The following is a 26,584-nucleotide window of genomic DNA, read 5'->3' on the forward strand; positions in this document are numbered from 1 at the left end:
TATCCATTCCCCACTAGACCTCTCCCAAGATCCAGACTAATGACCCAGCTACCGGCTTCTCCGGTCTCACCATGGCCCCACCACTCACCCAGGGCCCGTTTCCATTCTCACCTTGGGTGATTTGAGCCCCTGATTCACTTCACCCTGAGAATGAACCAGCACTTCCTCAGTTGAGAGCCGGTCCACTTCTCTTTGATTCAGGCCACAAACGTGGGGCACCTCCTCTCTGTCTGACTCTGGGCTGGGTGACAGGCAGAGAGGCCAAGTCACCCCAGCTCTCCCCTCCAGCTCTCAGGGTAGGGAAAAAGGACAAAACCAGCTCTGAGAAAAGACACAGCAACAAGTGCGAACCAGGGGAAAAGACCTATGCGGGGTCGGAAGATCAAGAAACAGGCGAACTGGGCTTCCCTGGTGGCGCAGTGGTTGAGAATCTGCCTGCTAATGCAGGGGACACGGGTTCGAGCCCTGGTCTGGGAAGATCCCACATGCCACGGAGCAGCTGGGCCCGTGAGCCACAATTGCTGAGCCTGCGCGTCTGGAGCCTGTGCCCCGCGACGGGAGGGGCCGCGATAGAGAAAGGCCCGCGCATCGCGATGAAGAGCGGTCCCCGCACCGCGATGAGGAGTGGCCCCCGCTTGCCGCAACTGGAGAAAGCCCTCGCACGAACCGAAGACCCAACACAGCCAAAAATAAAATAAATAAATAAATAGGAAAATCCTTTAAAAAAAAAAAAAAAAAAAGAAACAGGCGAACTTTACCCATCTGCTCTAATCAACTTGTTGGTTTAACATCTATTTTCTTAGCTTATGCTCTCTCCGTACGATGGAATATGAAAAAGCCATTGAGAAGGAGCGAGTATCTCTATGCATACTGATAAGACTATAATGCAAAGCAGATGAAAAAAGCAAGTTGCAGAACATTAAGTATAAATGATGACATTTGGGGGATGAGAAGAGTCTTGAAACCATTAACTGGGATGATCTATGGGCAGTGGGATGGCGAGGAACTTACTTTCCACAGTACATATTTCTGAACTTGAATTTTTTTTTTACAGTGTTCATGTATTACAACTATTCAGGAGAAATAAAAAGTACAGTTTTTTAAAATGTCATACATTGATAGTTTTGAAAAGAATTATTTTTGCATATACTCAGTTTTACCGAGCTTAAACAAGATATTAGCGACATCCATCTCGATCTCTCACTTGAGCAAAATGGGCATCCTGTAAGGATGGGCAGGCTTTGCCACACTGGGCCTGAGAACCACTGGTTTTCAAGGTGAGCAGGGACAGGCTGGGGCCCGTCTATCCTGTCGATGGCTGGAACACTCCGGGTTATCTTGAGTGTGCCCTTCAGCCCAGTGCCACAATCCTTGCCATTACAGGGGTCTGAGATGGTTGAGAGGATGAGAAGCCACCATCAGACCCGGTGTGTATTTGGACAAAACCACACTGGCAGCCACGTGCAGGATGAACGGGAGGCAGGGGACCAGGCAGCAGCTGGGGCGGGAGACGGCGGAAGAGAAGGCAAAGGCAGGATGGAGGGCTGTCAGGGGTGCGTGAGGTGCAGGGAGGGGGGAAGGACGTGAGGATGAGGGAGCGGAGGTGTCCAAGCGGGCCCTGAAGTTTGGGGAAGGACCTGAGGCCACTGGTAGAAACGGGCATCAGGAGGAAGGGATCGGGAGGGAAGATGAGTCAGGAATCCAGTGAAGCCGGTCTGGAAGTGAATGGCAGCAGAGACCTAGGAAGCCTGGGCAAGAAAGAGAGAGCAGGGCAGTCAGCCTGGCGGAAGGGGCCCAGCAAGACCACCCCAGAGGGGCCGAGGGGCATTGGAGCCTGCAGGCCAGAGCAGGCCAAGCTTTGGGAGAAGGGGGCAGAGGCCGTGAGCAGTGCTGCCAAGATCCCCCATAGTTCAGGACATGGGATATGTTCAAACACAGTAGAAAACAGGCTTCAACAAATATTTCCTGTTTGATTCCATTTTTGTAAACATTTTGTAAAAATTATGCATATCTGCGGAATCAAAAAAGAAATGAAAGAGTGGCCCCCACTCGCCGCAACTAGAGAAAGCCCTGGCACAGAAACGAAAACCCAACACAGCCAAAAATAAATTAAAAAAAAAAAAAAAAGAAATGATACAAATGAACCTATTTGCAAAACAGAAACAGACTCACAGACTTAGAGGATGAATTTATGGTTACCAGGGGGGAAGGGTGGGAGGAAGGGATAGTTAGGGAGTTTGGGATTGACATGTACACACTGCTATATTTTAAAGGGATAACCAACAAGGACCTACTGTATAGCACAGGGAACTCTGCTCGATGCTATGTGGCAGCCTGGATGGGAGGGGAGTTTGGGGGAGAATGGATACATGCATATGTATGGCTGAGTCCCTTTGCTGTGCACCTGGAACTATCATCACAACATTGTTAATCGGCTATAGTCCAATATAAAGTTTAAAAAAGTTATGCATATCTGCAAATTTAAAGAAACAAACCCCCAAAATCTGAAGGATGCTAGCACACCAGCATGTTAGCAGTGTTTCCTCTTGGTGCTTTTTATTCACTCTTTGGGATTACCTATAGTTTCTACAAAATAGTGAACCTATTTTGCATTTGTTTTAAAAAAAAAAAAAAAAGGTAAAATAAGTTTAGCTGTTGTTGGTTCAGTTTGGTTTGGGTTTTACTTTTTGTGCTGCCTTGAGGGTTAGGCCTCAAAGGTCAAGGATGGAGACGGTCGGTGCTGGTGTTTCTTCCAGGAGCCACTGGCCCCTGGTGGGCTGCACAGAGGGGGTGGGCGGAGCAGGACACCAGCCCCATGACTGGCAGGAAAGGGACAGAGCACCAGACAGCAGGGGCCCTCAGGACTGAGGGAAGGTTTATTTGACTGAGGAAACCCTAAGCCTGTTGCCAAGAGCCAGGAGTTGCAGAGGAAGAGGGCAGGAAAGCCAGGGCGTGTCCCAGAGGAGGCTGGAGGGGCCAGAAGGGGGTGGCAGAGCCCAGGTGGCCCCAGAGCTGGCTACGCCCGACCTCCCACCGCAGGACAGCCCAGGGCGGCATCTCGTCCACGCACCTGAGCACAGACTCCACAAACACTCTCAGTGCCTTGATGTGGATCCAGGCAATAAAGGCTTCGCTGAAGTTCACCTTGAGCCATCGCAGCAGCGGGCCCTGCAGGGACAGGAGTGCGGTGACCCCTCCCGGCCACTCCACCCGACGCCCGGCCAACAAAGGACGTGGGTTTTGACAGAGCAAGCCCCGAGCCGAGAAGAAACGCCCAGGGGCCAGCAGAAGCAGCAAGTCGGTCGGACGAGGCCAGGGTGAGGCCCAGGCCCACGTTCTCCAGGGCACCTGGCGCTGGGGCGGCTCAGCGGGCCAGCCAGCCGGCACACGCATGGGGCCATCACCAACCGGGCTGCGGGGGGCCGGGCGGCCCCTGACCTCGGGGCTTTCAGCAGGCAGCCAGCAAGCTTCTGGCTGACACTGCGCCGCCAAGGAGCCCCCCTTCTCGAAGGCTCCACCCCAAGTCCCGGCATCATCCACCAGCCGCCACTTCCAGGGGGTTCCTCACAGCCCCACTGCACATGGCCACAGCCGCTATCGCTAATGCTGGTATGGCTGGTCCTCCTGGGATGCCCACAAAGGTCAGGGGTGGGTCAGGGGTGGGCACCCAGGGGAAGAGAGCTGAGCTGCCCGACCACCATCCCCCAGCCAGGACCTGCCCCATCACCAGCTCCAGCCACCGCCAGCCAGGACAAAGGCACCCTGGCCAGCAAGCACCAATCATTGCTGGGGGAGGGGGAGGGGGAGGGGCAGCTCCCAAGAGACCCTGCAGATTAGGAGGAAGGCATGATTCTGGAATCCCTGAATTTAAGACCTCAAAAGCCATAGTAGATAACAGGAAACGCAAGGATTTGTTTTCTCCAAAGATGCCTGCGCAGGCGAGGACATGCGAGCCGGGGAACCCCAGGGCTCCCGGGGGGTTGCTTACCTCACCCTCGCCCTCACTCTCTCTCTCTCTGTCGTTCTGCCCCGCAGCGGGCCTATCAGGGTTCCCTAGCGGGGTTACCTTAACCTTGTGGTCCGGGAAGGTGGATGATCCCTTTTTAAGAGCAACACAGGATGTTTGCTAAAGGCACAGAAATGATTTATTAATCTTTCAGCAAACATGCATCACAAACAAACAGAAATCACTCTCACGGCCTGAAAGGCACCTGAAGGCAGGCTCAGGCTGCCGGCCCACCCTCGGGACTTGCGTGCTGGTTGGACTCGAGGTGCGCCGGTGCCGTTGGCACGCCCCCTCCAGGGCGGGGGTGTTAACGTCCTCGGGTTCCAGATTCCAGGGGCAGAGCCCACAGCCCCTCCCTTGGCCTGGCCTCGGCCAGGAGCTCCCCCTCCCTGGAACGTCTGTGGAACCAGCTCCGCCTTCCGGGCTGTCTGGGCTGAGTCAGGGTGTCTCGTCCCAAGTCCAGCTCACAGTAGCCTCCTTGGCCGTCAGGATGCACTTAAGCGTGTTACACGCAGAAAACTGGTCAGGTGTGCTGTTAGGACACATTCGACCCTTTATCATCTTTCTCTGCAGACAGGTGCAAAAAGCGGGAAAATCCCATCCTGTGCTCTCAAAGGGAACTGACACCCAGGACCTAGGTAACAAAAGGACGGACGCAGGATGCTGGTCCTATGCACCTCCAAAAAGGCTAAAGGGGGAAAGAGATTCTTAAGAAGCCGGGGTAGGGCTGACCCCAGCTGACCCCTGCTCGCTGGCGCCCAGCAAGAGCCTCGCAGGGAACTACAAGTTTCCAAGTTAGTCTGTCCTTCGGCGCTCCGCTTCCCCTCCACGGAGACCGGCCAGGGCTCCCCGGGGCAACCAGGGAGCGGAAATCTACACCACGCGAAAACATGCCGGCGAGCAACCTGAGACAGAGGCGCAGGCGTTGGGCTCGGGTGTATCACCTTGATCCCCAGGGGGTCTGTGCCAGCGCGGAGGTGGGTGCGAAACGCTCGCCCTGGTCACCTGTGAAAGGTGCCACCGTCTAGCTCCCTCCAGAGACACCGTGGGGGGCTGGGCCAGGACTAAAGCAAGCGGGGAAAGGGCTCGGCTGAAGAGAAGGCTGGAACCTTCTTGGGATATTAGGGTTCTGGGCGAGCTCAGGTGCAGGAGGAAACCCTTTGGATCTCAGCTCTTGCTGGTGAGCACCCTTCCTGCCTGGTGAGTCGGGTGCGAGGCCGGGGGCATAGGGCTGCAGCTCAGTCCTTAGTCTCAGGAAGGGCCCTGGAGCCTTGGCCCAAGCCCGACAGATTGTGGATCTAAAAAGTGTGTGTTCCCTTGGTGTGCACACACATGTCCACACACGTATGTGTGTGTGTGCACGCGCGTGCCTATCTCCTCGGGGAGAGAAGGGCTGAAATCCCTCACAGGCAGTCTTATATGATCAGTTCCCATTTCCTCCTCAGAGGGGGATGGGTCCATCCAGTGGGGCTCTGGGGACCCCATTTCCGGGGCCCCGTGGCTGGTTCTCACTCCTGACGGGGCCAGGTGTCTGCAGTCCCTGTGCAAAGGCCACGGACCCAGAGAGGTCAGACGGGAGGCACCGAATCCCCCAGCCCGAGGCAGGAGGCGGCCCGGGGCACAGGCACAGCCCCACGGGGGGCACTGGCTCTTCACCCAAACACACACTCACAGCTTCATGTTTACACACCAACTTTCCTCACCCCTCCCTTCCTCTCTACTCTAGAGGCTGAACTGGAAGTTTCTCTGAGAACCCTCCCTGGGGGGACTGTAGGGCAGGGGACCTGAAAACATCCCCCCCTGGCTCAGCCCCGCTCTGAGCTGCAGGATGCTGAGTCCCGAAGGTGCCCATTTTACAGAGCGACTCTCTCAAGGCTACACCATTCACATTGCAAAAACGAAAATCTGTTTTTCTCTCTTGAGCTCAGCTGCCCTCACATATGAGAAGGTCCTGAGTGGCTGTGGCTGGAAGTCTCTAGGGTAAGCACCCACTCTTTGCTGAAAGCCTCAGGGAGGTACATACAGGTGCTGGTGACGGGGATGTCACAGCACGCCTGGACATCACACAGACCAGGGCTTCGGGTGACAGCTGGCTGCACTCTCCAAGGCGGCGGCCCTGCCACTCTCAGCACAGGAGCTCCTGCCCGGAGCTCTGACAGCCTTGCTCGACCTCAGGGGGCAGGTGGGGTCCTGTCCCAGGGCCAGTGCTCGTTCACCTCTCAGAGCCTTTCTCCTCCGCATAATGGAGCTAAGAGTTCCTTCCCAGAGGGCAGTGCCGGGCTCGGTGAGATCTCCTACAGCAGGGCTCACGGCTCATGTGTCACCTCCAGGTTACCGGCGCTTGTCACCCTCCCCCAGACCCTGTCTGGCAGCCCCAGGAGTGTGCACGGGGCAAGTAGGGACGTCGGGCGTGGGGTGTTGGGACTAGGCGGGGCCCTTCTGCTCCAGGCCTTGGGTGCACGGGCGGGGACCACCCAACGCCTTCAAGAAAATCCTCCGGGCCTGTATCATAGACTCACGTATTGTTGCTTCTTATCCGACAGCAATCTGGTCATCTCTTCCCTTTCCCTTTTAATTTCTTTTTCATCATAGTAAAATTCACGGACAGTGAACCTTAAGACAAGCAAACGAGAGGCTTTCGCTAAGAAGCTTCCAGTCAGAGCGGAGACCCGCCGCCAGTGGAGACAAACCAAACCCAGGGAAACCCACCGAGGCCAGCCCTTACTTATTCTCTTTGGCTTTGGTTTTGAAATCGTCAATCACTTTTCGAAACAGAGTCACGGTGAAGAGGCCGCCCTCGTTGTCCTCAGCTATCAGCCTGTGGGAGAGAAGCGTTTGTTCACTGGACCCACCAGCAGGCCCCGGAGCTGGGCCGAAGGAGCCTGTCCTCTCCCCGGCGGGGTGGCTCGCTGCAGGCGGAGCCTGGTGGCCCTGGCGGCAGCGAGGGTGGAGGAAGCGAGGGCGTCGCTTCCTGGTGCCTAACTTCTGGCTGCGTGTGTCAGCTGCCGGCGCCTTCCCGGCATCTCCTGCTACTTCCACTCGCCCTCCAGGCTAGGGCTCCGGGGTGACCTAAACGCCGGAGACTTGCTCGGATCTGGGGTGGGCTCCAGGCCATGAACCGGCCGAGAGCAAGCCGCACGCAGGGCTTAGTCACCTGGCGTGCCGAGCGGGGCGCGCGGCCTCTCACGCGCTGTGGTTGTAACGAAGCAGAGGGCAAAGTTCCAGCTGGTGGAAACCATCCCGCGATGGGCATTTCACGTCCGACGTCACAATGTTCTAATTAGACGCGGTCTCCCTGGTACACCTTGACGTAGGACCACTGCGGTTGCTGTCCTCAGTATGGGGGTCACTGGGGCCCGTGGTCTGAGCGTCTTTGAGTCCCGCTGGCCAGATGACCTGACAATGGGAGCCCTTGGGCCCAAGCAGGGTCTCGGGTCACCTTTCCTGTTTCTCCGAGCCCACACCCCTAGGGGCTGACCCCGGTTCCAGAAACCTTTCCAGAGTAATCTCAGCAGACTCTCAGGTGCCCCCTGACAATGAAGGGCCTGCGGGTTCTGGTCTGAGAAGTCAAGCCACCTCCTGAAGCAGCCTCTCCTGGCAGGAGTTCCCAGCACTTGGCCATGGAGAGCCAGCATTGGAGAGCAGTGAACGCTCCTGCCAAGCAGGCCAGCGTCGAGGGCCAGCTCCTCTGCCGGCCTGTACGCCCTCCTCCTCCTGCTGCCCCTGGCAGCCTCCCCTGGTGACCTCGGGCTGTGACTGTCCTGCGCCCTGCACCCTTCAGTTTAGCTCCTGATTGCTATCTCCCGTGAGTCTGTGACCCTGGGAGAGCCAGCAGGCGTCCCAGGCCAGAGGCCTCTGGGCTGGGATGGGAGTGGGCAGGGCTGCCCAAGACTCATTGAGAAATCATTTAAAGTGCAAGCTATTTCAGGCACGGGAAAAGGTACAGAGAATAAATACCCATGTATCCCCCACCCAGCTTAAGACATAAAACAATTTTCATACAATAGAAGCCCCACATGCCCTCCCCAACCTCATTCTAATCCCACCTCTAGGTCACCGCTGTGCTGAGTTTGGCGTTTCTCATCCTCAAACACCCATAATTCCGTGCACCTGCATTTCCCAAGTCACATACAGTTTAGTTTTGTCTATTTTTAGATTTTAAATAAATGGCTTCGTGCTGTGTGTCCCCTTCTGCAACTTGCTTTCCGCTTAACATCACAGAGTGAGATTTATCCTTGCTCATGCCCGTAACGCTAAACTGTTGATTTTCCCAGCTGTGTGGTATTCATGGTTCAAATATGTTCCTCTGTCCCTTCTGCTGTCACTTTTCCAGCCCTCACTGGCTGCTCCTGCTCTGACCCCAGCAGGCCACACGTCAAGACTCTTTTCCTCCCCTGCTCATGCTCTGCGGCCATCACAGCCAGGCTCTTGCTCGACCCTCAGGTGGGGAAGAATCCAGGCCAAGCTGAGAATGCAGAGCAGAGCACAGCTCAGGCCCTGCATGCCCTGAGGGCCAGAAGGTAGTCATGGAGGGCTTCCCAGAGGAAGGGGCAAGGAAGCGGGGTTCTGAAAGATGCAGGGAGTCTGGCATGTGGCTGAGTGTGTGGCTGTGAAGGCACAAGTGTGGAGGGCTGAAGGCCCTTGTGCCCTTGGGGCATGTTTGGTGGCTAGGTGTCCCAGAGCACCCACACATGCCCCACCCCCACCCCAGGCCCTGGGGCCAAGCTGAGGTCTCACTTACTTCGTCGACCGTGGGACCACCATGTCCGAGAGGGATTCGTAGGTTTTTTGCCATTGTGCATAGCTTGGTCTGTGGGAATACAGAATCGTTCAGTGATTTTTTGCAGTAAAGATTGTGGGGTGTCCTGAGAGTCTAGGAAGCTGCATGCCCCTTTCCCTGAGGGACTGAGAGGAGCAGGGCTAGGGGCCAGACAGCACCCCAAACATCCCCTGAGGCCCTGCCATGGGCTTTGGGACCCCTGTCCCCAGTCCCATCTGGGGCTTAGCCTCCCCACGAGGCCCCAGGCACCATGGAGGGGCCGTGAGAAGGACTCAGAGGAGATGCCTGCTGGGAGCTCTAATCTGGGCCCTGTGTGAGCTTGGGCAAACCAGTTGACCTCTCTGGCCGCAGGACAAGGGACTAGTAACAGCCCCCGCCCAACCCCAGGCTTGTTGTGAGGGAAACGAGCTCCGGTGTGTGGCATCGGACACACAGCAGATGCCCAAGAAATGACTGCTTCTGTCACCATTACCGCCACAAGCACTGTCACCTGCTCCCCTGACCACCCCACAGCTGCCATTTCGGGCTCCAGGATCTGGCCCTGCAGGACTCCCGCTTCATCTCTGCTGGGCGGGACGAGTTTCCTTCTGTGATCACCAACCCAGATGGAGACCCCACACCACTCACCTTCCTGGTCCACTTACTTGGGAACAATGACCAGAAGTGTGATCAGATACTCAGAATCCAACACAAAGTCTTCTTTGCTCACAATGTCGCTCAGTGTCCGAGTGAAGAGGTTCCCCCTGCATCCACGTGGGGCAAAGGGGTTGTGACCAGCAGAAAAGCACACAGAGGCATCCCACAGACCCCCGGCACGCCCACGACACGCACGTGTTGGGACAGCAGGGGCAGCAGGGGACAGCAAGGCTCAGGACACTTCCTGGGGAGGGGGAGGGGACCTGGGCTAAGTGTCCCCCGGCTCTGTGTCTGGGTGCCCAGAACTGCTGTGCCTGGCAGGACCCCAGGTCCTATCACCAGTCACCCGAGCTGAATCCAACACCTCGGCCGGCTGCGCTGCCCCGGAGCAAGCCACCGGCTGTTGGGAGGGGATTGCTGGCGACAGGCAGCTTATGTTACCCAAGTGGAACACAGCGGTCGGCTCACGCCACCACCTGGGCCACTCCGGGCAGAGACAGGCCCAGAAGAGGGCCCCATTTCACTTGACACACCTTACAGGTCCAGCAGCCAGGGGACATTCACCTGAAATAGCTTTGTACGTGTGTCCAGTGGAACCTGTCTCATCAAGGTCATGGTATTTTTAGCACAGGGATCAAGGCTATTGTATCAGCAAATGGGCCAAAACACAACTACTGAGACGGTCTGTAGCATCAGCATGTAGGCCATGAGGTTAAATACCCAAGTGCACGTTGCTTCCCGAGGAAAGAGTTCTCGAGCCCTTAGTCAAGGCCGAAGCTTTAGGTAAAAAGCCGTCCCACAGGGCTCTCCAGACTGCACCGCCCGGAACCCACACGCCCTCTTCCCCGTGCCGACCAGCCATCACTGATAAGGCCCTTAGGGTCCCTCTCCAAAGGCACCCTGCGGTGCCCGTCTGTCCCGGACTCCTTACGTTACCAGACATTATCTGTCCGGTTTACACCTGTACCCCTTGCGCAAAGCAGACTTTCCATAAATATTTGTTGAGTGAATAACTGTGAGCTCTCCAAGCGCAGAAAGGATATTTTATTCTGCTTTGTATCTTTAGGGCCTAGCATAAGGCCTGAGTATAGTGGGTACTTAATAAACATTGATCCGAAGAAGAAAAAGAGAAACATCAGAGGGAGGTAGAGACTGTCTGACCCTCTTCACCCTCCCCTCCTTCACTCCGTGTATGTTCAATCAACCACTGTTACTGTTGGCCCTCCCTGCCCAGCACGTAACTCCTGAAGAGGCAGGAGTGCCTCTGTGTCTGTCTGTCTGTCTGGCTGGCTGGCTGGCTGGCTGGCTGTCTCTCTCTCTCAGACACAGACACCCAGCTCACCCAGTGATCTGAAAGGCCCGTGCTTGGACGCTGCCCTGGCCAGGCCCTGAGGCCACGAGGAGCGCGGGAACCCGAATACTCACGTGGATTTCTTCTCCAGGTTCTCCAGATTTGTCTTCAGAGCGCTGTAGGCGGCTGTTCGGGACTTCAGGTCTGTCTCAATCTGTGCCAGTTGCTATTTGGAAAAGCAAAAGAGTTTAAAGAGTTGGTTGAACTTTTCAAAATTGCCGCAAATTGCTCCTGGTGCACTTAAGGAAAACACTGCACCCTGCCCGTTCGCTGGGATGGCTTACGTTTTTCTCGCCTCTGCTCTCCCAGGCCTTCCAGCATTTGACCCTACAGTGAGCTCACCCCGGGAGGCAGGGAAGGGATTATTAACGTCCCCACTTTGCCAACAGGGGGCTCAAGATATAAATGGCTTTTCTAGGATCACTCAGCAGGCTGAGTCTTGTCCCGATTTCAAGCCCATCTCGTACTCTCAGGGCCCCCAGGGCCCCAACTCCACGTGCTCTCAGGCTCTGCTAGAGGTCAGCTCGGGCTGACCCCCATCCCGGCTTCTCGGGGGACCCGCTGTAGCCCAGCCCCGACCAGCACCCAGGTCTCCAGGCTCAGCTGTGCCCCACGGCAGCCCCTTCCTGTTCTGTGTAGGTAGGAAGGCTCTTTTCAGTTTGGAGGCAGGTCACCAGCCTGACGTTAGGGAGATCCCCCTGTTCCGGAAGTTTCAGGAGCACGTCCGGGATGCCCTCCTGCGGTGGGCAGGGAAATGAGACAACTGAGGCCCAAGGCTCAGGTCTCCAGGTGCCTGGCCTCAGGTGCCCCACCTGCTCAGCCGGGGTGATAACTCACCCACAGCAGTGAGAGAAAAATGCTCACCGAGCCCAATTCAACGGAAGTGCTCACAACACAGCAGCTGTTACGACGATCGCTGCAAATCAGTATCTCGAGGTCACTGAAGCCAGAGGCTCAGAGACAGCGGCGAACCCCTCTTGCACGTGGGAACTGTGGGGATTTTCTGGCTCACACTTTAACAGCAGGGTCCACGAACACAGAACGGGTCCGACAAAGCACAGCACCCACACCACGGACTACTGTGCCAGCGGCACGGTGGCTGAGGGCTGGCCCCGCGGCTCTTGGGAGACTGTGCCCATTTCCTCCAGGCCACGCCGGGAGGAGACACACTCAGGGTCGCCTCACTGGTGGCCCGCCCTCGGCTGCGGAGGGGACGTTTACATCGCACCAACAGACACAACAGATCAGCACACCACTGCTGCTACGGGAATATCTCAGGAATCACTACACAGAAAAAGGAGGCGATCTGTAGGATATGAGCAATTCTGAGTTGAAATATATATACTTTTAATATACATGAGAGGATCCACTTTAAACTTGTAAACGTTGGTTCCCTTTAGGGAGATTAAAGGGAGTGGCAGGGCTTCCCTGGTGGCGCAGTGGTTGAGAATCTGCCTGCCAATGCAGGGGACACGGGTTCGAGGCCTGGTCTGGGAAGATCCCACATGCCGCGGAGCAACTAGGTCCGTGAGCCACAATTACTGAGCCTGCACGTCTGGAGCCTGTGCTCCGCAACAGGAGAGGCTGCGATAGTGAGAGGCCCGCGCACCGCGATGAAGAGTGGCCCCCACTTGCCACAAATAGAGAAAGCCCTCGCACAGAAACGAAGACCCAACACAGCCATAAATAATAAATAAATAAATAAAAATTAAAAAAAAAAAAAAAGGGAGTGGCAATTGGAGGGGAGGGGACGTGTAGGTGATGTGGGGGGGGCCTTTAACGCTTTCATCTTTCCATTTTGATTGTTTGATTTTTAAAATAAGATTTATAATTTTTTTTTTTTTTTTTTTACAATTTTTAGAACCTTTTTACCTTGAAATGATTATCAATTCACAGGAAATTGCAAGAATAGTACAAAGAGATCCCATGTACCCATCTCACCCATTGGTAACATCTCACATAACAAGAGTACAATAGCGTAACCAGGAAATTGACATGGCTACGAGCCACAGATCTTGATTTTTAAAATAAGATTTATACATTTGAATTTTTTTAAAAGGAAAAAAAAAATCAAACAAAAAATCCTGTGTCGTCTTTATTCTTCTGATTTTACCAAAGCCAATGAAAAACTACAGAGCTGTGTTTAGAAACCAGCAAAACAATGAGAGGAACTAGGACTTGGGAACCCGTCAGGCCCGAATTTGAATGCCAGTTCCAGCTCTGTGTGACGTGGTGTCAGCTCCTGAACCTCTCTGAGCTCAGTGCCATGGAATTACCGTGAGCTGCTACAGTCTTCAGAGCAGGTCACCCAGAAAGGTGAGCCCTTTCTTCAACAGACTGAGCCCCTCAAGGGCAGGCTGGGTCTGGGTCCTCTCTGCAATTCTGGGCAGCGCGGCCGGCACAAGGCAGTGCTTCGAGAACATTCCAGAACCAAACGTTCCCAGTCCTGCTCCTTCTGGCGTGCGGCTGGCGTGCACTTCTCACCACTGAGGGCAGGTGCGCCAGGCAGAGCCTTGAGACCCCGTGAACCTCCCTGCACAGCACCCAGAGATGCTTCAGGTGGTGGAGACGCCAGCGGCCGGTGCCCGAGTGGGCTGGCAGGGAGCAGGCCCCCGCCAAGCACCGTGGACATGCGTGCGGTAGGCAAAGAAACTGCTATGTTGTGCCGGTGAGATTCAGGAGCCTTTCTGAAACCACACTGTGACCCAGCCCGTGGAGACGGACACAGCCAGGGGCTGCGTCCCCATCCTCGCTCCTCTTCATTAGGGGAGGCAGGTGGGCTCAGTTCCCAGCTGTCGGGAGGGTCTGGGGCCCAGCCCTGTGAGTGTCAGCACAGGGCGCCTCCCAGGTGGGGAGACCTGTTCGGACACCTAGAAGACACTGGTCACTTTCGGAGAAGGGAGTTCCTCTGACTAGGACGTCTCTAGTTAACAGATTCAGATCTCCCAATGCGGGGAACAGGCCTGAGCCAGCGCTGAGGGCAGCGCTCGAGTGCTCCTGGGGCAGGACAGGGTGGGGGAGCCAATACCCGGAGCCTCTGCCCAGCTGGCCTCAGAGAGCTGATTCCTGGCAGTGGAGCCAAACCAGGGCTTCCTGGGGAAGTGATGCCAGGCATGCAGCCCAACCAAGACCTGCACCCCATCCCAGGGCAATACTTCAACACCTGCACCCCCATCCCAGGGCAATACTTCAACACCTGCATCCCCATCCCAGGGCAATACTTCAACACCTGCATCCCCATCCCAGGGCAATACTTCAACACCTGCACCCCCATCCCAGGGCAATACTTCAACACCTGCATCCCCATCCCAGGGCAATACTTCAACACCTGCATCCCCATCCCAGGGCAATACTTCAACACCTGCACCCCATCCCAGGGCAATACTTCAACACCTGCACCCCCATCCCAGGGCAATACTTCAACACCTGCATCCCCATCCCAGGGCAATACTTCAACACCTGCACCCCCATCCCAGGGCAATACTTCAACACCTGCATCCCCATCCCAGGGCAATACTTCAACACCCGCAGGTGCTGGGGGATGCCACGCAACCTCTCGGCCAGCTTCCCCATCTGAAAGCAGAGGAAGGCGACACCTGCCCCACAGGGGTGCCGTGGGAAGTACAAGCCCAGCATGGTTCCAGGCACACAGGGAGCGCTTTCCAAACCACTGCTCTCCTCCCCACCCTGCTTTCCTGCCAAAGTCACTCTTTGGGTCCCCCGGACTAGAGAGAAGCCAGGTCCTGTCCTCTACAACTGCTCTGCCCCCCCTCAGCGGACGCCCCGATGCACTCTGGGAACCCTCCTCACTGCCTGCACCCCCGGGACGGCCATGCCGGCGAGCGCTGTCCCCAGTGGCCGTTTGGCACAGCCCTGGACATGCTGCCTGGCTCGGCCTGGCCTCAGCAGAGCAGGGCGGGCAGCGGCCAGTCCCACAAACTACTGTGTGCCTCCAGCTTGGGGGTGGAGGGGCACGACACCCTCCTGGATGCCGCACCTGGCCCAGGTGCTCTGGGAGCCCCTCCTCGAAGGGCCTTCCAGAATCACTGCCCAATCGCCCCAGGAGGGGCTGGGACCTCTGTGACGTAAAGGGGGCCCGATGAGCCGCACCCAGATTCCGGAGCCTTCCGGTCCCACCCGTGCTCCCAGAGACACAGGCCGGGCGCCAGCCTGCCAGCAGGAGATGCACAGGACTGCAAGGGGGGCGGGGGGGGGCGTCCCAGCAGCCCATCGCCTTCACCTGACCCGCCCAGACACACCTGGGCGCTTCTGTTGCCCTGAGACAACAGGAAGGCTTTGTTCCCGGTCTGGCTGAGATGCTCCCCAGCCACCCAGCCACAGGAGACGTGACGTATTAGGGGCTCTGTGCATCCTGGAGGGAGGGGAGGGACAGTGGCCATAAACCATCAGGCTAAATCTCAGACTCTTCATCAGCGCCCACCCGCAGGGGGACCAACAGGAGTCAACACGCTGCAAGACACCCGCGATGTCCCCAGAGGGCTCCGCCTTGGTGCTTTTATCAACAAAGCAGAAGCTGGAGGCCCCCCGCTCACCGAGACAGTGCAATCATGGCGGCAGCACTCACCGGCCTCCCCACTGTCACCAGGGGTGGGACCCCGGGAGTTGCCTCCCAGGAGTTAGGGGTCTTAAGCCAAACTCTCCACGGAAGCAGATAGTTTTTGTTAAGTAAACAATCACCGTTGGGGTCGGGAGAGTCAGGGTGGGGCTGACTTCTCCATCAGCATCTTTCAAAGGGGAGCGCAGTGAACGGGCAGCGGGGTCTGGGGTCAGAACACCAGGGGCTCAGAGCACCCGTCGAGGGGAGTGTCCTGTAAGACGAAGCCACCCTGCCCAGTGGCAGATTTGGAAGAGGTGTAGGGAGGACAGGTGGTCACCAACCTGTTTCCAGGGCTGCCCTGAAACCCAAAGGCGTCTGACCTTGCCCGGCGCGTGGAAGGCCACAGCTCAGGGCCCAGTCAGGGCTGGCGGGAGCCAGAGGGGAAGGGACCCCACCCAGGGCCACTGGGCAGGGCGAGAACCCACCCAGCCTCCCGCCTCTGGAAAGTCCCTCCTTGCTTCGCCAGGGTGCAAACGCCATGTAGCTTCACCCCAGATGGTCAGTGACGCCGGTCACAGCAGTGTGACGTCCCCCAAGAGAAGGCCCTTCTCTTACCTTTGTCAGAGTGTCTGCTATGCTCACCAGCGGCTGCTTCGCAGGATACTTGGCCATGTCCCATTCGAAGTGGGTCACAAAGGACGTTAAGTCAGCTGGAAGAACATAAACACGTTGCAACAGACAGTGGACTTCCCGTCTCTCCTGAGACCCAGGCAGGCCAAGCGTCCCCACTGAAACCGAGGAAGCAATGAGAGAAACGGGAGGACAGACTCAGGGCGCCCTCCCCCTCCGGGAGAGCAGATGCTCCCCACAGGAGCGGAGGGCCAGGCCAGCCATCAGCCAGGACCACGGGTGGCCCTACCGTCAGGATGCTGCAAAGGTGCGCTCCTGCACCTGAACTTGAACTCAGACGGCTGCCCCAGAGCCCCGCGTGTGAGAGGCCCTGCTCTCCCAGGGGGTGGCCACGAAGTCGGAGGTATTCTGCGGCACCAGAGGAATCCCCTGCCTTTTCCAGTTGTTTCGACCACACTCCCAGCTGAAGTTGTAAGTTCGAGGTACCCCAAAGGTACCCCAGAGAGCCCCAAGCCAACCCCCGAAGACCCCACAGCCACCATGGGTGCCACCTGCCCTGCAGATGACCATCTCCCTGCCTCTCCCCCGTCCCAGCGCTAGACATAGGCCAGGTCCTCACACGCGTCTGTTTCAACAAAGGCATTTTCAAAGTTAGTGAAATACTGGAGTTAGTGAAGGTGGTTTTTACCACCTGGTACGGACGTGCATTTGTCAGGGTATGTTCTTTACATAAAAGCGTATAGTGAGTGGAACAAATCAGTGTTTTCTCAAATTTTCTTTTCTCTCTTAATTTCTCCAAAAGCAAGCCTAAACCTGCGTGCTCAGGGTGTTTGTGATTGTCTCTCACCAGCCACGGGTGGAGGAAGGGGCTGGGAGGTCAGCCAGCGGCGCTTGGGGGCCCTGGGGCGTGTTAGTAAACAAACCTCTTTGCACCTCAGCCTCCTGACCTGAGAAGTGGGAGCGCAAAGGGGTGTCCGCATACCTCCTGAGGGCCCTCTCTCCTCAGGGGAGCTCCAGGCACAGTGAAAGGGTGCGACCCGGGGGCCAGCTGCAGGCTACACCCCGGTCCATTACCCCTTCAGTGCAGGACGCACTAAGGGGGCCCCCCAGGATTCCATGAACCCCAGCAAGATGGGCCTTGCTATCCTGGGCTCTCATCCCGGGTTATGTAGACGCCGGCCCTTCACGCCGGGACTGGTCACTGCCCCCTCAGCATTCAGTCGCCGTGACTGAGGGCCAGCTCACTGCCGTGCTGGGGACAGCAGACCGTAGCCCCCTCGCCTTCGAGGTGCTCCCTGTTTGCTCGGGACACGAGTCGAACATGACACCACGGTGAGCAGCGTAACACAAGGCTGGCAGGGGCTGAGGAAGGAGGGGGAGAGCCCACACCTGCCTCCTGTCCTGGGGCGGCTTTGTGGGGACCCCGTATTCACGCAGGGACGGAATGGGACAGAGTCTGCCACGTGGCCAGTGAAGGAGGACGCTGGGCGTCAGGCGGGGTGCAATGGTGAGCATCGTGTGCGGGGCATGAGGTCCCCCGGGTCAAGCTGACGGAGCAGGGAGTGTGGACGGAGGGGGAACAGGAAGGCCAGGCCGGGTCAGGAAGGTCACGTCTGCACCTTCTCCTGTGGCGCTACAGACACCACGCCCACTCCCTGAGCCCCTCGCACGCGCCCGGAGTGGGACACGCGTCACTCCAACCTCAACAGCACTGCGGAGAGGTCACCAAGAGGTCAGGACACAGCCGGGCAAGGACACCCGTGCTCCGAGGAGCCTTCTCCGGGGCTCTGAGGGAGAGAGAAGGGAAAGCTAAGAGGGACCCCTGCCCGGGGAGCAGAGGCAGGGGGCCAACAACAGCACGCAGGGGCAGTTACCCGCGGGGCACGAAGGAGGATCGGGGCACAGCGGGGCTTCCAGGCTGGGTGACGGGTGCAAGGAGGGCATGTTCCCTCCGCCAGGCAGCGGGGAGGCAGCAGCCTGGGACGGAGCAGAGGCGAGCGGAGCCGGGCTCAGCTTGGGACCAGCTAAGTCGGATATCCGGGTCAGTTACGTTCCCACACGGCAGGTGGAAATGAAGTGGGGCTTGGAGGAGGGAAGTGGCCGGTGGGAGGGAGGTCAGCAGGATGACGATGCCGGTGATGACCATTACAGTAGCTGATGCCGGCTGGTGCTTTACCCTGGCCTGACGCATGAGTTATTTCAGTTCATTTACCCTTCAACCCTGTTCAATATTATTATTATCTCCGTTTCAGAGATGAGGAAACTCTGGCACAGAGTAAGTCGTGTAACGTCCACCAGAAAAGGAGACAAGGAACGTGGAGGCCAGGGAGGGCCACGCTCCTTCCCCGCCCCAGCCTCGGGCAGGCGCGGCCACACTCTGGGGGGACAGGGAAGCCACCGTTGTCGGCACCTTCACAAGAACCACACTCCGATACCTCTGGTCTCCTGACTTAGAGGGTCCTTCAGATTCCAACGGCGTTGGGATTGACAAGAGGGCCTCTGAGACACCAAGGGTGGGGCCCTGACCCAAGTGGACCAGTGCCCTTATAAGGAGACATCAAAGAGCCCCCCCCGCCCCCCGTGCTCCCACTAAGCAAGGGCCGTGTGAACACACAGGGAAGGGAGCAGGTTCTCACCAGGAACCATACCTGCCATCACCTTGACCTTGAATTTCCAGCCTCCAGAGCTGTGAGAGATAAACATCTGTGGTTTAAGACTCCAGTCTGCAGTATTTTGATATGGCAGCCTGAGCTAATACAGATTTTGGTATTGATTTGGTATTAATATGGATTTGGGGATTGCTACACTAGGGCAGGGAAATGACTTTGTAGGAAGGATCCAGGCCTCGGAGGAACCGAATTGAGGTCTGGATGATGGCAGGGGTGCAGTCAGAGGCAGAACTGACCGTCACAAAGGACTCCTCGTGTGCCAGCAGTCACCCGATCCTGCTACGGGACCCTACTGTGGGCCAGGCCCTGGGCAAGCACGACGGTCACACTCCTCCCATGCGGTCACATGCTGCCCGGTGGCAGCCATTGCCCACCACACAGGCCGGGGAACAGCCCGCCCTAGGTAGGTGCCAGGCAGATGTGTGCTCTAGAGACTCCTGCCTCTGCCACCCCCAGACCCCATGGGCACACCACCACCCAAGCTAGGCCACCCCCGACCCCTCACTCTCTCTCTCACTGTTGCTCTTGTCCTAAACATCAGTCTGGAGACCAGCTCCTGAAAGCCTGCCCAACCCTCCCTCCCCCTGCTGGCCTGAGCCCTGGGATGCTCGCCAGCCCCATCACGCTAATGACGCGGCACGATCACCCTTGATTCCCTGGCTCTTTCAGCCTCCTTGAGGGCAGGTGATAATCGCTGTGTCCCCAGAGCCTGTGACAGTGCCCAGCAGGGAGCAAGTGCTTCGTATGAGAATCTGCCTAATAACCCTGATTATTGTACTAACACTATCCGGGTTGCTTAGAAGAGGTACATTTCAGACAAGGTCTCGTGTCCATGCATTTTCACAAACTCCAGGCTTTTACGGCACTCAGACCGAAGAGAACACGTCCCCCTTTTCCACTAGAATGCCTGTAATTCCTTTAAGACTCAGTGCCCCTCCTCGTGGAGACTCCTGAGCACTTGGTCTCCATCACAGCGCGTCAAGCCCTGTGGGTCGGATCCCCAGGCCGCGAGCTCCTGGAGGACAACCATCTCTGGATGCCCAGCACCCAGCACAGTGCCTGGTACTCGATGGCCAGGCACGAGCGTCTGATGAATGAGGAGGTGAGATAAGGAGACGGTGAAGGTCTCCCCGCAGAAGCCTCCAGAAACCTCTGGCTCGTGACTGTGACTTCTTCCTCCTCCTCCTCCTCCTCCGACACCTCCTCTTCCAGGTGGGGAGCACCAGCCCCAGCTCCAGACACTGTCCCCTCCCCCCGGCCCCAGCTCACGCATCCAAGGGCCTAGCCCTCTCCGCCTGAGGACGGTCCTCAGCCTTAGAAAGCGGCAGCCCTGGGCCCTCCTGGGCAGCCAGTCCCACAGCCACGTCTCCGCCTGCTCCGGAAATGACAGGCTCGCCTCCCCTCCCCTCTCCCTAGCTGAAGTCCGGAAGCCTGGTCTCGAGGAAGCAGTGTGGGGCTTGGATCAAGGGCCCGTGAGGTCAGACCAGGGCCCAGGCAGGCTCACTTTGAATCAAAACACGCTGTACACAGGCGGCTGCCCTTGAGCAACGATGATGTCATCTAAGAACCAAAACAAGGCCTTCCCGGCAGCAGCAGAAAGAAGGACCTGTGACCACACAGGCAGCGGCCTGCTGCCCGGGCAGCCGGACGGGCCTTCGGATGGCTCTGGCTCTGCGCACTCAGCCTCTGCTGCAATCAGACGCGTCTGTGTCCTTCCACGCTCCAAGTGCAGCGAGAGGCAGAGAACCAACAAGAACAAAAGGTTCCCCGGGCAGAGCAGAGAGCCGTAAAGGGATTAAGTCCATTGACAGGTGAGAAAACCAAGACCCAGGGAGGTGACCTGCCAAGGTCACAAAGGACCAAGCCTGACCGTTCCAAGGCCAGTGCTGCCGGCCCTCCAGGAAACACAGCCCAGAAAACTTGGGTGCACCCTCAGCGACATCACATTAAAATCCCACCTGCTGGGGGCAACACTGAGTTTCTCCAGTTAATTCTCTCAATCACTAGTTCCCTGGGTGCTCTGCAGAAGAAAAATATTTCCCCATCCAAATAATATCAGGAAAGCCTGAGCCAAACTGTTTCAAAGGTCTCTTGACTGCAGTAGTTTTCAGAGCCTTTACTACACTACCGTGCATGATGAATGTTCAGGAGCCGGCCATGAGCACTGCCCTAGCGTCCTTGACCTTTGTTTGCACAGGGCTGGGGTACAGGACCAGCTTTGGAGGCTTTAGTCTGGAAGTTGTGGGCACCCAACTCCCAGGAGGCCTAGAGATAATGAAACACATATGAACAAATGAAGCTGAATTCCCCCCTCCTGAGAGGAGAAGCAGCGGCTCTTAGAGTCGTGCCATTTGGACTGGGAATGGATACGATGTAATAATAACATCTAATTTTAATTGAGGTGAATTTTGAGTAGAATGTAAGCATTTTGATCATTATTGTAATGTGAGCTCAAATCCTAGAATCCTCAAGACTAGGTTTTTATGTAGAAAAGTAGCTCTAGGCCCTAAGTTCGCGCTTCAGTCCAGGGCCCTATGAGTTACCTGCTGGGAAGTAAGATCAGTTCATCAGTTGAACAAAATAATTTGTTTGATTAGCCTCGGCAAGAAATCTCAGTGTAACTAACAGATTGCATTTGGGAAGGCATTTTGGTGACTTCTACTCTGTAAAGATTTGTATTCGTCCTAAGAGGATTTGCTGGCTTCAATTCCACCAGTCTGAGCAGGCTGGAGAAAAACCAAAGCAAACGACACCTTCTAACAGGGAAACCAGAAATGGCCTGTTTGGGCATAGGGACTCTCCCAGGAGGGGCCTGAGAGAAGAAGCCTCACTGTATGAGTGAACCCCATCAAGGCCATACAAAGCTAAGCCTGGCATTTAAGTCGTCAGGGTCCACAAAACAGCCAGCCCTCAAGAACAGGCAGGAGGACGCTAGGGACAGCCATCAAGGCAAGAAGCGAACCACAAGCCAAAAGATGCCCAAGTTGATCTTGAACTCCAGGGCCAAGGCATTCACCACTCCAGGAGGCATGCAGTGTTGCTGTTCGAGGCAAGGGAGATGCAAGGAAGAGGGGGGAGGGAAAAAACAGTGGCCATCTGTGTTATATGGATATCGTGACCACGCTACGAGATTGTCACTTGAGAAATCCATCGTCACCTGATCACCGTATCCCTACAACCAGACTGAGATTCCACCTTCCCGGGGACATGCGGGTGGCACACTGAGCACACACACAACAAACAACGCACAACCTACTCTTCAAACATTTCATTTTTTCCTTCAAACCTGCAACGTAATAAGGTGGAGTTATTAGACTGCATTAACATACAAAACGAAGTTCAGATTTGGGAGTACGAACATTTCCATTTATCAGTTAAAACAAGCAAATAAAAAGCTTTCGAATGTTCCCAGGAGGGAATTCCCTGGCGGTTCAGTGGTTAGGACTCCACGCTTCCACTGCAGGGGGCACGAGTTCAATCCCTGGTTGGGGAGTTAAGACCCCACATGCCACATGGTGGCCGAAAAAAAAGAAATGTTCCCAGAAGGGAAAAAACTTTAATTTATATGTAATAAATGATATAAATAAATATTAAATATAGAATATATGTTCTCATTTTCAGTATACTTATGCATAGAGTCATAGGTTTAATTATCTCTACAGATGCTGAAACACCTAATTCTAAGGTTTCCAAAGCCTCAAAGTTTTTGTCTTGCACATTTTAAGTGCACTCAAATTGTCTGTACACTAATTCATGGACCAAAACATCTTTGGAATCTAAAGATTTATCCTGTTCGCATAGGGGAGACAGAATGCCAAATGCAAACATGCTACCCAGAGTGTTTTTGGTCTATCTCTCCTCTACCTACTGGGCACAGCTAAAGAATTCAGTCTGAGGCATTCCCAGCAATGAAGGCATTTTTCAGCCTCGTTCGGGGAAAGGGATTAAATCGGTTGCGGGGTGGGGATGGAATACTCCCTGCGGGATAAAGTGGAGGCTGATAGACAAGGTGGGTGAGCCAACCAACCATTAAACCTCATTGAACCCATTTTCATTTCAAGTTTCATTGAGGAGTTCAGCTACAGGTAAGAAATGCCAGATGCTTTAGAAATGAGACAGCAGGATTATAAGCTTGTAAAGGCGCACGTCATCCAAACAGCGGTGCCGATGTGTCAGTTGGGAGCTTCCGTGGTACCTGTATCATGTCAGCCGCTACTGTGTGGACACATCTGAGGCCACTGATGGACCAGAATGAGCTGGGAAAGCACCGTCATAAACGCACTTCAGGAACCTACCTCCATTGGCCAGAAGGTTCTCCTGGACCTTCCCCTTTGCATCTTCCATCACTTCCACCACACTCTGGGCCATTCTCTTTATAAGGCTTTGGGGAAAGAACAAAAAGCCAGTTAGAGTAGGAAACTGCCCTCAGAATACTCTCACACTCTGCTGGCGGGAAAAGGACCAGGGTCACCCTTTGGGAGAACAATCCAGCAATATGCATGAAGAGACGTAAAATGCTAACCAGTATTTAAACCAGTGTTTCCACTTCTGGGAAACTATCTGAAGGAAACAGGACAAACAGAAAAAGCTTTCTGAATAAAAAGATGTTCTTCGCAGTAACGTTGCTGACAGCGAAAAACTGGAAGCCACTGGAAGGTCTGACAATAGCGGATTGTTTAAGTGAAGGACGGTATACCCAGTTGAGGGGTTATTAGCAGCCACTGAAAATAGGTTTACAAAGAATTTCTAATACCGTGGAACAAGGCGTGCATTATAATGTTACGTGGAAAAAAACCAAGATACAGACTTGTACAGACAGTATGGCTGCAGCTATGTGAAAATGTTGTTCCTACTTTACATATTTTCTATTCTAATCCAGTGTTGCTTTTATAATTAGAAAATTAAAACTTTCTAAGTCTTCAGAAAACATACTGAAGGCTCAAGAAAGTATGAGAAAGGAAAGGAAAGTATGAGATTTGAGGCAGAAGGGCTCAAGTTCACTGTGGCTCTGCCAAATGTATGACTCTGGCCAAATTTATTTAATCTCTTTGAGCCTCAGTTCTCTCCTCTGTAAAATGGGATGATACCCATTTTGTGGGATTGTTATAAATATTAATAGAACTAATCAGGCAGGAGTGTCTGGTGGCAAAGAGTGTCCACTCTTGGAGGCCCATCAGTTAGAAGTCCAGCTGGCAGCAGGCCAACCAGGATCAAAGTCTAAAAGCTCTGATGACCTATACCTTTGCCTCAGGCCCTCTCTCCTCATTCTCCTGGCTCCCAGGAGGGGGCAGGTGTTTGCAGGGAGGAGGATGAGGTCACTGAATTCCAAATGCAGAACACGGTTTTCTGCTGATGCAGGCACTGGCCATGTGGCCACTCAGAGCGTGGAGCCCAGGGGCCTAGGGCCCGACACAGAAAACTGAGGCAGAGGGCACCGAAAGGCCCCAGATTAAAGAAAGAGAGGGACAGAGGGAAAGACGAAGAGAGGGAAGGAAAAAATGACGGAGTAGGCAGGGAGAGCAACTTGTTTTCGTATCTAACTAATGTATGTTCGTGACCATAAACTGAAAAACACAAGTATAAAGTAATTAACAAAAAATGAAGGGGCTTTCCTGGTGGTGCAGTGGTTGGGAATCTGCCTGCCAATGCAGGGGCACGGGATCGAGCCCTGGTCCGGGAAGATCCCACATGCCGCGGAGCAACCGAGCCCATGCACCACAACAACTGAGCCTGTGCTCTAGAGCCTGCAAGCCACAACTACTGAGCCCACATGCCACAACTACTGAAGCCCACGTGCCTAGAGCCCATGCTCCGCAACAAGAGAAGCCACCGCAATGAGAAGTCCGAGCACTGCAATGAAGAGTAGACCCCGCTCGCCGCAACTAGAGAAAGCCCACGTGCAGCAACAAAGACCCAATGCAGCCAAAAATAAATATAATTAATTAATTAATTAATTTTTTTAAAAAAAAGAACAACCACACTCTCCCACCCAAAAGGAAACACGTGCTTTGCATTTTGGCCTACTTCCAAATACTTAACACTTCCACAGTTTATATTAAGTTGAGGTTTTCTTTTGTTTACCAAGTTCTCTATCACTGTTATTGAATCATCACAAAAGTTCTCGAAGAGGTTATCATCCCATTTTACAGCTGGGAGACTGTGGCCCAGAGGAGTAATTTGCCTCCCAACTACCCAGTCTGTCTGTGGACCCCAAGGTTCTGGGCCACCTGGGCTCAGATCTCCACAAATGTGTTGGCATTTCTTAGGATAGTAGTTCTGCATCTTACTAATGATAACTGGGGCAAGTTACCTAGCTAATCTCATTCCGTTTCCTTGGCAAAATGGGGGTGATGCTCTTCATCTCACAGAGTTTGGTGCAATGCATACCAAGAACCAGGCCCCCGGGAGTTTGTGGTAGGTACCTTCAGATGAGCTCTCGGCAGCCTGATAGAGGCGTCTGGGCTCTCCGCCCTCTGGCTCCCCAGTAGATTCGATAGGAGACGGTGAGGGCAAGTGTAGGGGGTGCAAATCTGGTTCCCTCCCAGTTCCAGTAACCTATCTCCCCTCACCTCCTATAGCCTAGGGGTGTGGTAACCTGTCTGCCTCTACCTGGGTTCCTGTACCATTCCTTGTGCTTCTCAAAAGCCCTCATACAACGATATGCTCCTTTATGAATAGACCTTTCTCAAATCATCCTAATTGGAGTATGTCTTCTGTTATTTGTTAGAACCCTGACCCTATAAATTCATTCGTTCATTCACTCATTCATTTAGCAAATTCCAGACATTAATCCACTGTGTGCCAAGCACTGATTAGAGTGCTGTGAACTTAGATGCTATGCACAAAACAGCCCCTGCTCTCAGAGAGCTTCTTTCTAATGCTGTCAAGGGCTCCTCTTTATCATTATTATAGCGACACATGCAGGTTCCTGTCTCTTATTACCATATCCTCTGTCATATTTTGAGTAATTTCTTTACATGAAGGAATTAGTAACTGCAGCCCCAATGGCAATGCCTGAAGCACAGCAGCTGTTCAGGAAATGTTTGCTGAATGAATAAACGAATGTCATAGCACCTAAATAACACACATGCTTCCTTCCTAATCGACCTAAAAGCAGAACTCCCTTGTCATTCTGTTAACGACTCTTTGCTGTTCCCAATTCTAGCCTCCAAGAACTGTTTAACTATAACAAGCATGGCGGCACACCTGCCCCTAGATGTGTACACCACCACGGAACATCTCAGAATAGCACGGTCTGACGAAACTTAATTGCTGGAAAAATTGCTTGTTGCACGTAGCAAAACTTCCCTGACTTACTGTGATCATTAACTACAGTCATCCGTGAATTGTGGTATGACAAAATCAGAACATTTTTCTCATTGAAAGGAATCTAAGAGTCTAGATACTGTTTTAAATTTACTTTTTTCACTTTACAGTTCATTGTGAAAACCTTTACACATCACAGTAGAGCTTCCTCATTCCTTTCATTGACTGCATAGCACTTCATTGCAAGGTTGTATCATAACTAATTCTCTCGATTGAACATTTAGGTTGTTTACACTTTGAATGATTTTGCAACAAAACGCATATTTTGCCCATTTGTGCAGGCACGTATGTAGGATAAATTGCATAAGAGTAACTACTGGAATACAGGGTGGGAGCATTTGCAATTTTAACAGATAAGGCCAAATTATCCGCCAAGTATACAGAGCCAGTGTACCCTCCCACCAACAATGGATGAGAGTGCCTGCCTCCTAAATCCTTGCCAACGTGACGGATTATGGATCTTTTTAATCCCTGCCAATCTGATAGCTGAAAAGTTCTATCTCACTGGTGCTCCGACTTGCATCTGTTTGATCATCGATGAGGCTGGACATCTTCTGATAGGTTTATTAGACTCTACCGATGGCTATTTTCTTCTGGTAATAGGGTGTTCATATCTTTCACTGGTTTC

At 54.5% G+C, this 26,584-nt stretch overlaps 1 protein-coding gene across 3 annotated transcripts in view; it reads right to left on the minus strand.

Moving 5' to 3' along the window:
- ATP6V1C2 (ATPase H+ transporting V1 subunit C2) overlaps positions 1–26,584 on the minus strand; it is a 54,008-nt gene that overhangs the window by 2,894 nt on the left and 24,530 nt on the right. For 2 of the 3 annotated variants that reach the window (XM_057558219.1, XM_007195651.2), the window contains exons 4-12: positions 22,926–23,011; positions 15,947–16,041; positions 10,848–10,939; positions 9,431–9,529; positions 8,748–8,816; positions 6,732–6,824; positions 6,526–6,619; positions 3,989–4,126; positions 3,071–3,168 (exon numbers count right to left, since the gene is read on the minus strand). In XM_057558219.1, the coding sequence (XP_057414202.1) occupies positions 3,071–3,168; positions 3,989–4,126; positions 6,526–6,619; positions 6,732–6,824; positions 8,748–8,816; positions 9,431–9,529; positions 10,848–10,939; positions 15,947–16,041; positions 22,926–23,011 (864 nt within the window). The remainder of the gene's footprint in view (positions 1–3,070; positions 3,169–3,988; positions 4,127–6,525; positions 6,620–6,731; positions 6,825–8,747; positions 8,817–9,430; positions 9,530–10,847; positions 10,940–15,946; positions 16,042–22,925; positions 23,012–26,584) is intronic. The other variant, XM_057558220.1, reaches the window with a different exon arrangement.

Source organism: Balaenoptera acutorostrata, chromosome 12 (genome assembly GCF_949987535.1).
Source record: "Balaenoptera acutorostrata chromosome 12, mBalAcu1.1, whole genome shotgun sequence".
Lineage (NCBI taxonomy): Eukaryota > Metazoa > Chordata > Mammalia > Artiodactyla > Balaenopteridae > Balaenoptera > Balaenoptera acutorostrata.